The 15,809-nt window shown below is 40.3% G+C and overlaps 1 protein-coding gene across 5 annotated transcripts; it reads left to right on the top strand.

Annotated features, from left to right (window-relative positions):
• Window positions 1-525: 525 nt before the first annotated feature.
• On the top strand, window positions 526-14,619 carry DMC1 (DNA meiotic recombinase 1). 5 transcript variants are annotated; one of them, XM_056482565.1, is made up of 15 exons: window positions 1,282-1,369; window positions 1,840-1,940; window positions 3,561-3,648; window positions 4,285-4,329; window positions 6,522-6,668; window positions 6,960-7,042; window positions 7,652-7,704; window positions 8,580-8,621; window positions 9,773-9,845; window positions 10,511-10,602; window positions 11,120-11,193; window positions 11,293-11,407; window positions 12,139-12,199; window positions 12,743-12,859; window positions 13,286-14,619. In XM_056482565.1, exons 3-15 carry the CDS (start codon window positions 3,592-3,594, stop codon window positions 13,353-13,355), a joined length of 1,029 nt encoding a protein of 342 aa, XP_056338540.1. In that variant the 5' UTR covers window positions 1,282-1,369; window positions 1,840-1,940; window positions 3,561-3,591; the 3' UTR covers window positions 13,356-14,619. The 5 variants fall into 5 exon arrangements, with proteins under 5 accessions (XP_056338539.1, XP_056338541.1, XP_056338540.1 ...); XM_056482564.1 differs by lacking the exon at window positions 1,282-1,369 and adding an exon at window positions 526-621 and having other exon boundaries at window positions 11,120-11,407; XM_056482562.1 differs by lacking the exon at window positions 1,282-1,369 and adding an exon at window positions 1,674-1,752 and having other exon boundaries at window positions 11,120-11,407.
• The last annotated feature ends 1,190 nt before the right edge of the window (window positions 14,620-15,809 follow it).

The raw sequence follows: 15,809 nt of genomic DNA, 5'->3' as shown, positions 1-15,809 counted from the left end.
CGAGCACTCCTGTGGTGTGCTGACCATGGCACAGAGCCCTGCGTTTTGTTGCTTGGTTTCCTGACTTGGCCAAGAAATAGCTTGGAAAAGGCGCCCTTAACCTCCCATGGGCAGAGGGTGGGGAAGCTCTCACCAGCCCCTTGAAACAGGCTGAGATGCTGCTCAATCCCTTCTGCCATTCCAAACCCACACGAGGGGCACCAGGAACTCCTCCTGCTCGCAGGAATGTGATGTCTCCTTGACATGCAGTCCCGAACCAACTGTGCTACCAGAGGCGAGCTAAAACGAGCGATTGCTTTCCAAATACTGTCTCCAAGAAGACTGCAGATGTCTCGCAGAAGTGTTCATATCCTAAAAAGCACCTTTCCCATCCTTTTAAAATGGCAGATTAAGTCATATGTATGACTCAGCCTCATTTTCTTGTCCTGTGACTCCAGGCAAGTCGCTTATCTTCCAGCTTTTCTGACAGGTTTTGGCCATCCAATCCATAAACGCCGTGTGTGCCTTGTTGAGGAAGATGCATGAGTGGCACCCTGGAAAAACAAAAGGCAGAGCCGCGTTAAGCCGAATGCCTTCCAAACCAACGCGGCTTTAACTAAGGCTGCCTTTTCCAGCTGTAGAGTAAGGGCAATGCGATATTCCCGGGAGACGGCGAGTACAGTAGTTGATAAAACACGGGAGATGGAGCGATTGAAGATGGGGATTGAGGCGCCTTTCGGCGCGGGTGAGGGAAAGCACAGTGCCCGCTCCGCCGGGAGCCCTCATGGCGCCCCCACGGGAGATGGAGGGATTTAAGATGAGGATTGATGAGCCTTTCAGCCCGGGTGAGGGAAGGTGCAGAGCCCGCTCCACAGGGAGCCCTCATGGCTCCCCCACGGGCGATGGAGTGATTTAAACTGGGGACTGAGGAGCCTTTCAGCCCGGGTGAGGGAAAGCGCAGAGCCCGCTCTGCCGGGAGCCCTCATGGCGCCCCCAGGGGCGATGGAGTGATTTAAGATGAGGATTGAGGAGCCTTTCAGCCCGGGTAATGGAAAGCGCAGAGCCCCCTCCGCCGGGAGCCCTCATGGCTCCCCCACGGGCGATGGACTGATTGTAGACGGGGATTGAGGCGCCTTTCAGCCCGGGTGATGGAAAGCGCAATGCCCGCTCTGCCGGGAGCCCTCATGGCTCCCCCACGGGCGATGGACTGATTGTAGACGGGGATTGAGGCGCCTTTCAGACCGGGTGATGGAAAGCGCAATGCCCGCTCTGCCGGGAGCCCTCATGGCTCCCCCACAGCCCCGCCCCGCCCCGGCGGGAAAGCGGCGGGGCCGTGCCCTCAGGAGGAGAAAAGGAGGCCGCTGTGGCGAGCTCCGAGCCTTCGCCCCTGGTACTGCACCCACCCTCTCCCCCTGCAGCTGCCCGGGCATGAGCTGCGGGTTTAATTACTATGCTAATTTTGATGGGGAATTACGTTGCTCCGCGGGGGGAGGGAGGTTCAGCGGTTCCTCGCCGTTTGGGGACAGAAATGTACTTCTCATGAGGAGGCAGCTGGCGAAAACAAGCCGAATAAATCCGCGTGTTGATGACGATTAATGAGTTATTTTCCTCCGGGTTAACAGATGTGAGGTCCCGCCATGGAGACCCAGGGGGCCGAGCTCTGCTGCCATTTTCTGCCGGCCCAAGGCCAGGGGGAATTGCAGGGAGCGGGTCCTTGTCACACCCGCAGGACAAGGACACCGCGGGATCCAGGTCTTGCTCACCGACCCTTTGGTACTTGAGGTGGCAAAGGTTGTTGGTGGTTTCTCATGGATTTGCTCTGTTGTCTCAGACTTTCACCCTTTTATTGCTTCACCGCAGGCAGTGGTGACTGGAATCCTTCAGGTGTGCCAACACACCAGCAGCAGGACTACACTCCACTGAGCAGGAGGACTTTTTTCATACCTAAAGCTTTTGATAGGGTGAGGTATAATTTCTCCATTTTCCCTTGTAGCCTGTAGGAAGGCACAGGTCTGGGTGTGCCTCGTTTTTCTGCTGTGAGATGCCAATTGCCTGAGGATGGGGAGCAGAAGAACAATCCCATAACCTGCAATTATGTGCATTTTGTGAGGACATTTTTAATGAAGAAGGAGATTGTAATATAGTTTTAATGCCTCTTGCATTACTTGTTTTTCTTCCTTCGGTATTTGAAGCTAGGGGATTTTTCAAATCTCCCAGAGTATTTTTAATTAATGTTTTGCTGTAATTATGTGAAGGCGTAATTTGTCATTCCATAATTGTCAGGGTTCTGAAATAGAAATTAAATATATCATGACACTATTAGAAAAAACTGATTTTATAAGAATATTTCCAATAAACACTAACAGAATAAGATAATTTTGAAATTCTGATATTCTGTTCATTTCTTTCCCAGCCTGTATATACACAAGATTCTTGCAAGCAAATTATTATCCATTTCAAAGCTGAAAAAAGGCTTTTTGCAGATATTTAGCCTAAACTCTCCCAACCTCTGTTAGACATAGCCCATCTTATAGTTTGTGGATTTTGTTAACAAATGAGCTAGTAAAGATATGCATACATTTTCATGTGGTGGTCTACAAAACTTTTGATCTTCCATAGCTAGAATACCAAAGGTAAACTCACAATTTAAACAGAAGCAGCTTAACCCATTTACAAGACCACAAAAATTATAAAGCAGTTTGGTTACAAGATCATATTTCTAAGGAACTACTTTGTATTCACTATTCTTGCATTCATAAAATTTAAGGAGGTTACACTTTGCTTATTTAACTGTGCTATCACTAAGTGCCTATTTCAGTTCTAGACCTTGCTAATAAGAAGTCACATAGCAGTGAAGCTGTGGTGGAGTACAGACATGGCAAGTTAACCATGAAAAAACATGAAATGAGCTCTCTGTATATGTGTTTGCATAATAAAAGTTCCAGATTTTTATTACCCTTCTTTTGTTCTTTCCATGCAAGCATTTTCCTTACAGCCATTACCTGCACATCTTGAGCATTTATTGGTCATTTTGAATCTCAGCAAGGACTTCAAAACAAATACAGCTTTAATAATCTGCTCTCAAGATACACCACTAAGGAGTTGTAGCCTCCTCAGCACTGTTTTGTGGGTTTTCTGTCATGTAAAGATGTATGGGCTGAGCTGTTGCATTGCATTTCCATTACCCATTCTGTCTGCAGCTATGCTGACTTTTGTTATAAAAACACAGACTGCCTTTTGCATTCTTACCAGAATAAATTCCACTAGTGATAATTCATTTTAAATGTTCCCACCTCCAAAATTCATCTCTGACCCAAGATTCTCATAAGGGAATGACATCTCTTTTCCTAAAACCTGTGAAGCCCTTTCTAGCCAAACTGGTTCATCTGAGTGTAAAGCCATAGATTTTCTCCTTTTGGCTGGTAGGTCAGATAATGAAGAGCTGGAAGTAGAATTCAAATTGAAATCCATATGTAATGTCATGCTGACATATTTCTATAGTCCTTGGACTCTTAAAAGTCCTTTTACAGACATTTACTCATTTATTGCCTCCCTGTGACTTTGTTTGCATTTCCCACTAGTGATCAATACTTTACTGCGTGCTCTTTCACGATGAAGGCCATGGAGGATCAAGTAGTCCAAGAAGAACCAGGATTCCAGGACGATGAGGTAAATTTGTGATTGATTGAAAACTATGTGCAGCAAATGTTTGAAGGTATTTTGATAGTGTTTTGAAACCCATGGAGGAACAGGAGGTCCCCAAAAACCATCAGGGAGTTCAGGGCATTTAAAATTTTGTTCCAGTCTACTACCAAGAAAATCTCATTCCCCTAATCTCTGTACAATCTGGCTCTTCAAGTAATCTTCATTAACCTTTCAAAAGCTTTGCACAGTTTTTAATGGGATTATCATTATTTCATCGTATTTTACACTTCTATATTAAATGCAAGGGGACTCTCAGTTAATTTTCTGCTTCTGAGGAATGATTATCAGCACAAAAAGAGTGAGAAACTATGTCAGAAAAGCTGCAGATTATGATGATGATGATAGCACAAGTTTTATTAGCACAGCAGAGGATTAATTGCCTGTGAAGATACACTTTATGGAGAACATGATAGGAAAAGTGTAAGCCTCACTACACTACATTTAGCTCACTATGGCTTTGCTTATTTCAGTTGACCAACAAATTATGTATTATTTATGAAAAATCATTAAGTGTTTACAAATCTGAAACAGTCATGTAGTGAGATAGATGTAGATAGATAGAAAAAGAAACATCTATTTTTTTTCTGCTATTTTGTTTAGGAATCCTTTTTTCAGGATATCGACCTGCTGCAGAAGCATGGAATTGTAAGTATTAGCAATCGCACAGAATTGTCCTTCAAAAGCTACTGCAAGGTTGTTTCCAAAATTGTAAGCACATTGATGCAAATAACTGAAGTTCCTCCTTGCAATAAGTTCTAACTCAGTCAGTGGAGACAAATTTTGCCTTTGGTGATAAGACAGATTTTTAGAAAATCTCATTCACATCAGATTCCTAAATAAAGTGTCAAGATACTCAAAGTATTTAGCACCTAGCACTCTTGAAAAACCAACTGCTTGCTAATTTATTTGAAAACTGTGTGATAGATTATTTCCTGTTCCTGCCAATCTTTGTAATTACTCCTGCATTTTTGGTGCCTGAGAAATTACACTGCGACAATTGTTACTATACTATTTTCAGCATGCTGGTGCAGGGGGTAGAGTAGGAGTGAGGAAAATATTATTAGAGAAATGAGCGCTTAGTTTTCTTCATCAAATGTGAATTCCTGTCATTGTTACAATAATCACATAAACATCACTCATTTATTTGAATTACAATTATTATATGTTTATCTGGGAGGCTGGCTCATGGATTGGAATCCTGTTATATTCAGTTATAGAAGCAGAATAAAAAGTTGGGTTTGCCTGAAGTAATGTGAGATTTAATAGAAGTGACTACAGACAGATAAAGATGGGGAGGACATGTCACAATGACTCATCATTAGTCAGCACTGTAGTTACTGGGCTGACCATGTCAGCAGTGCAATTGTTGGCAATTTTTTTTATTGGCAGTTCATTGGCAGTTTTAAAGATAGTTCTGAAGAAGGATCACATGGTTGGGAGCTCAAACTATAGAGCAACATAGCAAAAATTAACAAATTATTGCTTTAAAAATTTAGCAAGTGGATCAAAGAGGGTGACCTGAGCTGGAAGGGAGCTGTACTACCCTGTCAGTATGAAACAAGGCATGGCATTCACAGAATAATACAAATGTTGAATGAGTTTGAAAACCAAGAATAATAGGCTGTTCTTCTGGGGTTGTAAAGGTTTTCTGTTCCTTTCCATTGTTTTTTTCTTTCTTCCAAGTGGTTATTCCCACACCTCAGAGGAAGTTTTTGTTCTCACCTGTGCCAGCTAAAAGCTTTGTGCAAACATATGATGAGCCATATCTGTTAAATTCATTTACCTGAAGAAATAATTTTTGTGGGTTTAGAATTTTTTTCTTAGGAACAGAGAGAAAAATATTTACTGGATCTGCCAGTGTGCCCAGAAATAGAATCAGATTAGAACAACTGAGACTGTGATTCGGTGATCAAAAGTGTTTGGTGGGATTTAAGGTGCTGTTACCCCTCAGCCCCTGCTGAGTGTCACACACATATTACAGGATGAGAAATAAGATTCCAAATAAACATGACTAATTCCTCATACAACACCCCTCCCTTATGCTCTCTGTACCCACACACTCTAGATAAATAGATAATATGTCCAGTTCATAGTTTTTTTCAAAGAAAAATCTTGGCCAGAAATGGTAAATTGATGTATTATCCCACACCTTTCACATAGAATGTTTTCTTGTGAGTAATCTGTTCTTGCTTTTACATTTCCAGTCATGTAAGAATCATAAAATGAGGTGAGGGAAGGCAAAATATGTCAGTAGGGTGCTGTCTGACAGTGTGCTGTTCCAAATTTATGAAAAACTAGTAGCTCACTCCAGCCCAAGGTGTCAGTCAGGTCTGCAGGATGCATGTGTTTTAAACTGGACATGCAGAAAGAGCACAGCAGTTAGACTCAGCTTCCAGTGATCCTTGTGAATGAGCTCCCAGCTATCCACCACCAGATTATCTGGGTTGCAGATTATCTGTGCTAAGGGACCAAGGACAGACTGAGTGTTCCAGGGTCTCCTAGGTCCACACTATCTGAAATAATTCTGTACTGTTTCTTTACTATCAGGTTTGATTTATAAAAACTGACACTGAAAGGGGAGAAGTAAATACCCAGACACCTTTCTCTCAAAACCACCAGGAGCTGCTCTCTGCACCATGATCCCTCACATCAATGTTACTCAAAATTTTGTTTTGTTGGTGCCACAAACTAAACAATGAAGAGTTTACTGTAAAACTGTTTCTTTCTTGGTGAAAACATATGTGTATGAATGTAAGCTTAAAATATTTTGCAAAGGCTCACTTCACCTCTTGTTGTTAACTGTCCTGAGTACTCACAGAAAGGAAATTTCTTTGCAGAATGTTGCAGATATAAAAAAGCTGAAGGCAGTTGGTATTTGCACAATCAAAGGAATCCAGATGACCACAAAACGGGCACTGTGCAATGTGAAGGGGCTTTCAGAGGCCAAAGTGGACAAGATTAAAGAAGCTGCAAACAAACTTGTTGTAAGCCAGTCACTTTCCTGAGAGTTTATGCCTCTCCAAAATGATATGCAACATTTCTTGTAGCAGATTTCCCACTGCATCATCAAAATAATTTGAAAATTATTCTGCCTGTTACTCTAAGGCATAATACTTTATACTCCACAACAACCAGACAAATGCTGTGGTGCTTTTTATAGCCAACCCATGGGAATGAGGCTAGGGGGAGAAGAAGATATTTATGTGGGATATTGCACTTTTAACTTCAGGTTAAAATTAAAATAAACCTCTCACGTTCTCTTTGTTCTTCCCTAGGAACCAGGCTTCCTCACCGCCTTTGAGTACAGTGAAAAGAGGAAGATGGTATTTCATATTTCCACTGGCAGCCAGGAGTTCGAGTAAGCTTATCTCTTATATCCTTCCTTCATCCAAATGTTCCCAATAATCATCTTAATTGTTTTTAGTGAGACACAGAAATATAAGGGAATAAATACTTAGCTAGGATACATAGATCCCCTTGCATTTGGAGTTAGTGCTGGCTTAAAGAAGCCTACATCAATAAGCACCAAAACCAACTCCTTTTCTGAGGGGAAACTGGACTTTGGACAATCACTGTAAATAAATAATTGGCAACCAGAAATCTTGAAAGCATAATTTTTTTAACCTATCAAAATCATCTGCAGTTTTCAGGTCAAAATTACAAGTCTTCAAGTCCTCCCTTGAGACATTTTTATGGAATGCTATTTTCAAATATTTTTTTCAAGGTTATTTTCTCTCCTTTCTTTCCAGTAATAATTTCTATAGATCTTTCCCTTGCACACAAAAAGGGAGGTAAAGACAGAGTTAATTTTTTATGAATCAATGATCATTTAGTGCCTGCACTTAATGCATCAAGTGAGGGGCTTTAGGGCAGAAGTTACTTTCCTTAAAGTAGTAAAAAAGATTTTTACTTTCCTCTTGTGATTTTTTTGGGTTTAACTAGATCATAATCCTCTCCCTGTCTGCAGCAAACTTCTGGGTGGTGGGATTGAAAGCATGGCAATCACTGAGGCCTTTGGAGGTGAGAGAACCACATTAAATGGGTGTTACAAAACAAAAAATTGTAACTTGGTTGTAACTTGGATTACTTCTATCAAATTTACCACACTGTAGTTACAAGATGAGTATCTGCATTAGTGCAAGAAGAAATAATCCACTTCTCTTAATGTTTTCCCATTTTTCCTCTTCATTTGCTTGCAGACTAAGTTTGAGATGAATAATTGTTACTGGGCATGCTGATTCAGTAAAACATAACATTATTAAGACTATTACTAACATTCAAAGTTCTCCCTGATGCAGTGTGTTCCTTTCCAGTAACAAAATTGCCACAAAAGGTATTTTAGTTATGCATACTTAAGGTACATTACATTTTATGTAGGATTTTTGAATTACAATTAAGATAGTATTGCAGTACACCTTATTAGTTGGTGCTTGACACTGCAGCTATAAGAGTTCATAAAACACAGTACTCTTCCCTTCAGAAAAGATAAACTGGAGACTAATGTGATTTGGTAGAATGAGATTAATAAACTTGTAAGCTTCTCCATGATCATTTTACTGGAAATGAAACTAGGTTAATGGACTCAACCATTTCTTCTCCACCCCGCCCCACCATTATAATTTTTCCACAGTTGCCATGTGGTTTTAACTTCTATACACAAGAGAATAAATTACTTCAGCAGTCAAGCACGATCAAATTAAAGCATTTCAGATTTTTCTTTTCACGTAATGCATTTCTCCTGCAGAGAATACAATTTAGAAATTGAGGTTAAATGATTTTAAAAGACAGAGATTGAGGTGAATTTTGTAAGAGTTTCTAACTGCAGTAATTCCTGAATCTGTCAAACCTGGAAAAAGAAACCCTGACTCTTTTTTTCCCTTTTCTTTATTTAACAGAGTTCCGGACAGGCAAAACCCAGCTATCTCACACTCTTTGTGGTAGGCATAATACCATAAAAGAGAGTGATGTTTCTTCTCAGTGAATCCACTGTTTACAACTGTATCAGAACTAAACACACAGAGACAAGTCAATCTTTTATTTCTACAAATACAGTGAAACAGACCTGGTGACTCTTAACTCCATAAACTGTGTTTGAGTAGAGAACTCACATAAATGGTTACTTTAATGTAATGGTACTTTAATACTGCTCACATCCATGAAAGTTTTGCCATAAGGAGAGTGAAGATTATAGGCTGTCTTAGATAAACCAGTGAAACACACCATCTGGAAAAGCAGAGAACAAAAACGGGTCACATGTAGATGCTCAGAAAAGGGCAGAGGCAAATTTTTTTTTTTCAGCAGCTCTTTGACTGTCCTGGTTTCAAGAGGTTTTGCTGAATCTGACATTCTGAAAGGGCACTGAAAGGGTACTACTGGCTGTTGTGACTGGATAAACAGACTTTGGCAGTCACCATATTTGGGCAGTGCAAAACTAGCAGGACTCTGATTTCCCAGAGATATCTCTCAGTGTGTAAAGAGTAGTAAACAATAACTTATATAACTAATAATGCTGCTGGAATTACCAGACACTGGGTAGGCAAATTCTCTTAAATGAACCCCCTATATTGTAAAGTGAAATGTAGCATGTTTTGGGCAGAGTCATACCCTTTTGCATGAATGATTACAACTGGATTGAGTGTTTTAGCTTAATCACTCCAAAGAGACTAAATCCACAATCAGCAAGTATTTGCATATCAGGAAAAAATCATATCCACAGAATTTTTCATCATATGAATAACAGTTGGAAAGACTGCCTACTAAGCCAATAGAATTAATTTGGGCAGAGGATTAAGAGGAGGCTTTGTGTGTAAGAACTTACTAATAATATCCCTAAAATATACAGATTTAGTGATGGTACTGAATAAAACAGGTTTGACACCATTAATTAAATCTCATCTGATCTACAATCAAGAAAAGTGGCTTAAGCTTATTCTCAAGATGGCAGTAAGACAAGATGCTCCTGATTTTCACATTGATTAAAACTGACAGTTCTTTGTGATATGGATAAACAGTTGCATTTTATTTAAATAATAATAATGTAAGAAAACGTATTTCCTGCTTTTTCATTTTAATCTACAATTCTCTGTAGTAACAGCTCAGCTCCCAGGACCAAATGGCTACACAGGTGGAAAGATTATCTTCATTGATACTGAAAACACTTTGTATCTTTTTCACTGTTAAAAGCTGTGATGAACTGGAAAGTTAGTTTATTTTGTTGTAAGGAAGTAGAAGGCTCCTGATAGTTTCATACATGTAAAACATTATGACTGGCACAGAAATCCTGGAGAGCACAGTGTGTAGTAGCCCACAAGGAAGTGAGTTTTTCTTCTGTCATTTGATATAATCCTGGGAAAGTTATTTAGGAATTGGATTTTATTGTAACTATTTTGGTTTTGTTTTGTTTGTTTGTTTGTTTGTTTTGGGGAGTTTTGGAGGGGTTTTTTTATCTAGTAGGCCTCCTACAGGTTATAGCAGCTTTTCTATTCAAGATAAATTTATCTAAGTACTAAACACTATTTTTAACACTTCACATTTGCAGTAGACTGTGTATAAACAGGTTTTGCTCACAGCTGAATTCCTAAAGCACAGATATCCATATGTCAACCCCCCCCCGCCTCAAACCCTAAACACAAAACAATTATCATCGCGAGCCCTAAACTATCTTTAGGGTACGTGGGACAGCCTGAAGACAAAAAGTCAGTCTGCTCTAGGACTAAAATAAATATTCTTCTTCCCCCCCCTCTATAATCCTATTTTGGAATGGAGTTTTATTATTTTCAGAGCATGGTTTGCACAAGGAGAAATCCTTAACTGTGACTAATGGCAGCCGACCAGACCGCCTGCGTGACATTGCTGATCGCTTCAACGTTGACCACGAGGCAGTACTTGACAATGTGCTGTATGCACGTGCATATACCAGTAAGACCTATATTGCAACTGGCATGATATCTAGGTTTTTTTCCTCTCAGGTACCCATTTTAATAGTTCTCAGTTTATTAACACTTTAACACTTCTCAGTTTATTCACAGCTCAACACGCTCTGTGTCACAAGACACTGCTTTAAAACTTCAAGACATTTTGAAATAGGACTTCTTTTAGAGTGCAATATAAACATAAATAATATGATTAAAATATTTTCCATGTGTCATTTAATTCAACATGAAATTAAAATGTATATATTGCTTTTCAGTTCTTAACACAACAAAAAGTTTTCTTCATACAGAGTGAAGATTTTCACAAAGAAGTGTTGTGAGATGGGTGAGAGGAAACTGGAACCTGCCAAGTAGATTGCTACTGAGCAGAGGATTTAAAACTGCTGGCAATGAAAGTATAACCAGTACAGACATATAAAGTGGAATTCTGAAGTTCAGGCTTGGTTCCTTTTTGTTCTTTTCTTCTGGTCCTAATTTCTCTTGGCAACTCTACTTCCCACTAGGTGAACATCAGATGGAATTGCTTGACTATGTAGCAGCCAAGTTCCATGAGGAAGCTGGTATCTTCAAGTTATTGGTACAAGACCTTTTTTTCCCCCATATACTTACTATTTTCAAAATAAGCGTTCCTGTTTTCTTTCACTATATTTACTTATCTAGCATGATTACAATGCAGATCATTGACTCCATAATGGCACTTTTCCGTGTGGATTTCAGTGGTCGCGGAGAGTTGGCTGAACGACAACAGAAACTAGCTCAGATGTTGTCAAGGCTCCAAAAAATATCAGAAGGTACAGGAAACATTGCAAGATTTGGGAAACATGGGCTGGAGACACTACTAGTAGCTGTTGGAAGCACAACCACCTAGTAGTTCAAGTGTATTATCAATCAGGCACTGGCCCAGGGTTCTTTCCTCACTTTACACTTCTTGTCAGTTACCAAAAAGATGAAACCGATAATGTATTATTTCAAGATGACAGATTAAGAGTAATTGTCTTCCCCAAATTTCAACAGTCTAAATTCAAAAGAAAGACAGAGAAAAGAGGATGAAGGCGTAGAGAAATAAAGAAGCCATGCCTCTTGCCACTTTCTCAGTACTTTGCAATGCTTTGAGGGACGATGACAGGATGAATAGAGTTCCTTCTCTTTGGAATGTCTCAGAAATGTTGATGAGGAATGGACAAATGCTTTTTTTGTGAGGTAAAAAAAAAAGGCAAACAGAGAAAGGGAAGGAGAAGGAGCTGAGGGCAGGGAGCCAACAGAGAATAGATGGGGACTGAGAAAGACTTGTTCACTGGAATTCTGAAAAGTGCTCATTTTTGGCGTATTACAGCTGAAGCCACACAGGAGCAAATCTAGGCTGTGTCCTGATTAACTGAAGCCATCAGTCATAAAGAATATTTTCATTCATTTGAAGTTGAAGTTCTTCAGCAGAAACATTGCTTTTACTATGGATGAGAGAGTATTTTGGAATTCTAATTGGATTGGAAACAACCATTGTTTGCAATGTTTCCTCTTGCAGAATATAATGTGGCCGTGTTTGTGACCAACCAGATGACTGCTGACCCGGGAGCAACTATGACGTAAGATACTTTTTATCTCTCTTTAAAAAAAAATCCTGTGTTTTGTATTACATATTTAACAGAAATGAGAACTGAGATTGTAAGGAGCAAGAGGCACTGAAATGAAAGATCAGATTGGTCATTTCCCCCTGTGTATTAGGAATCATAAATAAATGACACCTCGAAGTTTCTCTCAGTTTTTGGAATGAGCTTTTTTACTTTTGACTGCTGCCTGGTATGGTGGTGTGATTTCACTGTGACAAAAAAAGAAAATGAACTATAAAAAGTATTGAAAAAGCACCACGTTTTCCTTTGGAGAAGCTTATATGTGATATTTAAGGTGTGTATTTCTTGAGCCTCTTGAATTTTATGAAATTAAAATGATGCCAGCATTGAACACTTGAACATATTATCTTGAGACAAGTGTGGTAAAGTTGGGTTTCCAATGCTTTTCCCTACTGATTATTCATTACTGAATTGAATAGGGCACAGTCTGACAGATAATCACAGTATTAACCTCTGGAATTTGCACAGTGACTCACCACAATTTTCTTGCTAATTCAGCTTTCAAGCAGACCCAAAAAAGCCCATTGGGGGCCACATCCTTGCTCATGCTTCAACTACCAGAATCAGTTTGAGGAAAGGGAGAGGGGAGCTTCGTATTGCAAAGATCTACGACAGGTAAACCACCTTTCCCTCAAAGGAGGGAAGGTGACAAAGTTCAAGGTGTTGAAACTTGGGAGAAAATCTGGAAGGACAAACTAATTAACAGATTAAACAACAATTAAAGTTGTTTTGCACATTGTATACATTAAATAACATAATCCTTCATCATAAATTCTACTAGATGCTTAATGAAGACCATCAAATACTTGGGTAGGACTGGTGGTCTCTTGGCAGGAAAATTGTGGACATGTTAAATTCCTAGGTTTTCCTGACACGATAATTTCACATTTTCTGATCCTGATGATATTGATCCCATTCTACAGTTTGCACATAGGTATAAAGGCACTGATGTATTCCACGTTGCTCACACCCACAACATTTTAGAGACAACTGCATTTTACATGGAGAAACCCACAGGTTTCTTGTTTCTTTTTCTCCCAGCCCTGAGATGCCTGAAAATGAAGCCACATTTGCAATAACTGCCGGAGGGATTGGGGATGCCAAAGAATAGGTAAAAAAATGGATGCAAATGTGCAGCTAAAATGTGCAGCTACCCAGCTGGGTAGTTGGGATGAAGATTTGTGAAAGGTCAACAACTACCTGGCTGCATTTGTAGCTTTTGGGAACTATTTAAGATATTTTGGGAGAGCACTGGGATGAACTTTGTACAGTTCAATTTTACTGAACTAGAATTTGGTTCATTTAGGATTTTTGTTTTTCAATTGAACTTCTAGCACACAGAGATTTAAGCAATTAGATTGTGAATTGTTCTTAGAATCCTTTTCCTATGTTTCAAAAAACAAACCTGTCCTCTCACATGGGAGTGAATATACTTTTTCTTAATTTATTTCAAAGAGAGTGTCAAAATGGTAATTTAACAGTGTGAAATGCAACAGAACTGGAATAAACTCAGTTATAAAATTGACATATATAGATGGAAAAGGCAGTGGGAGGAACAACAGCTGAAGAACTTGACGGATTTTCATGTACTGTAGAGGAGGAAGTAGTTTTAAGAAAACGTTTTTAAACATTTTTATCTTGACTAGATAATGTTTATGTTTTTATTTAGCATTTTCCACTTTTTGGACAGAATGTTTTAAACCTGTTCTTATTAAAGTTAAAAATAAAGACTATGAATTAGAACAGAAGTCTGACTATGTTTGGGTGCTTTGAATTAAACTCTCCTCTCAAAAATCTCATTGATCTTTCATGAGAAGAATAATCTGGGTGCAACCCAACACCTTAAAACCATTTTTCTAGTTCTCTAAAGAAACAAACTTGATGTAATTTACTTGTCATTCTTCTAGTGTAAGTAAGAATATTAAAGATTACTATTAGGTAATATTGTTACTATTAAAAAGAATAAAACAAATCCAGTGGTTAGATAGGAGAAACAGGCTGGCACCAGCACTTACACCAAGGAAAAGGCACTTAAGATTCAGCTTGCTGAGGGATCTAGCCAGCACAGGCACCGCTCTGAACTAGCCAGAGATGTAGGTCACAGGGGCCAAAAGAAGAAGCTGGGAATAAAGAGGGAAACAGGGCATTGGGTGCCAAAATAACAATTCCTTTTGCAATATCTCCAATGTTAATGGAATTGCTTGTTTTAAAATAAATGATACATACATACACACACAGATATAATGGGGTAGTCTTACTTTGTCCTCTGGTAATTACAATGAGTCGAATTTTGGTATCTGGTCAAAAAACTTGTCCTCACTGGCAAAATAATTTTTTTGTTTAGATTACCAAATGCATGTAAGGTAACATTAAGTTAAAAGGTAGCAATGACCAGAAAGTCATGTAAGAGGAGCCTGACACTTTAGCCAGGTATTTCCTTGTGACAGACCCAGAGGGCTTGCCTTCTGTAAGTGGTTTCTTAACAGATAGTTGATTTTTTTCCTGAGGTAAAGCACTGTTTTTCACGATGTAGAAGAGTCCAGAGAGCTGATGGTTGGGAAGCTAGCTGATCTGAGAGAGCCAAGAATGGACCAGCCATTATCATTTAATGCAAATTCCAGTCCTTTGCATGTGCCAGGCTTTCCCACACTAGGCATTTGCATCCAGGGGCCAAATACCCAGTGTCAGTGAGAGCGTGCAGCGTCACTTGACTCCCTGCCACCCACTTAAAAAGACCCAGGTTTCTTCCAGTATTTTATTTTAAGCACTTAGATTGCTTTCTGCTTTCTCACACGTGATACATGCATACATATATATATATATATATATATATATATATAGCATGTGAAACTAAAATGGTAATTTCTGTGTTGTTCCAGGCTGTTATTTTTATCCAAGGGTCTGAAAGTAAAGGGGACTCGCTTTGCCTTCTGCCAGTGTGACTAGCTTTTGATAACCCGGCAGCCCAGAAAGCACCGCTGACAACGATAACGCAGCGTGGGCCGGGGCTGGCTGTGGCTGCTGCAGCCCCGCCATCCATCGGACACGGCTCCTTGTGCCAGGGCACGCTGACTCGGCGGTAGCACGCACACGGCACAAAGGGATTTATGGGCTGTGCCACGTAATCGCCTCGTGGATTATTCTGTCTTTCAGCGAGGAGTCTCTGGCTCGTCTGGGGAATTCTCTCCCGGCCTGCCGGAGTTCAGGCGACAGCAAATATCATGGCCGCTGTCACTCTGTTCCTGCCCCAGCGCCGCCCCAAGATCCCCATGCTAATCTGACAGGGAATAACCTCAAACCGCCGGAGCGGCCACGGAAGTCCAAAGGGCCGCTCCCACCCCGTCGCCCAGTGTCCTGTTATTGTTCCGCCATTGTCCCATCATTGTGTCCTCAACTCCGCCGCCACCTCGGCGGAGCCCGTGGGCGACGGGCCGTATTCTTAAAATCCTCTGCGAAACCAGCGTAACCCTCCGGCTCGGCCTGCACGGTCCGCGTAAGAATGTTACGCCAAACGCACACGGCTCTTCCCGCCCTACGCTAGCCTGAGTTACGCACCTTGCGTACG

The sequence above is a fragment of the Oenanthe melanoleuca genome, chromosome 1A, assembly GCF_029582105.1.
Source record: "Oenanthe melanoleuca isolate GR-GAL-2019-014 chromosome 1A, OMel1.0, whole genome shotgun sequence".
Lineage (NCBI taxonomy): Eukaryota > Metazoa > Chordata > Aves > Passeriformes > Muscicapidae > Oenanthe > Oenanthe melanoleuca.
The sequence above is the reverse complement of the archived record's forward strand: the minus strand, read 5'-3'. Positions and strand labels throughout refer to the sequence as shown.

Bases quoted from the DNA above. Each gene is read 5' to 3' on its own strand.
- DMC1 (XM_056482564.1), top strand. From the start codon at position 3,592: ATGAAGGCCATGGAGGATCAAGTAGTCCAAGAAGAACCAGGATTCCAG. The intron at 3,649-4,284 runs GTAAATTTGTGA...TATTTTGTTTAG, and splicing joins CAGGATTCCAGGACGATGAG to GAATCCTTTTTTCAGGATAT. The intron at 4,330-6,521 runs GTAAGTATTAGC...ATTTCTTTGCAG, and splicing joins TGCTGCAGAAGCATGGAATT to AATGTTGCAGATATAAAAAA.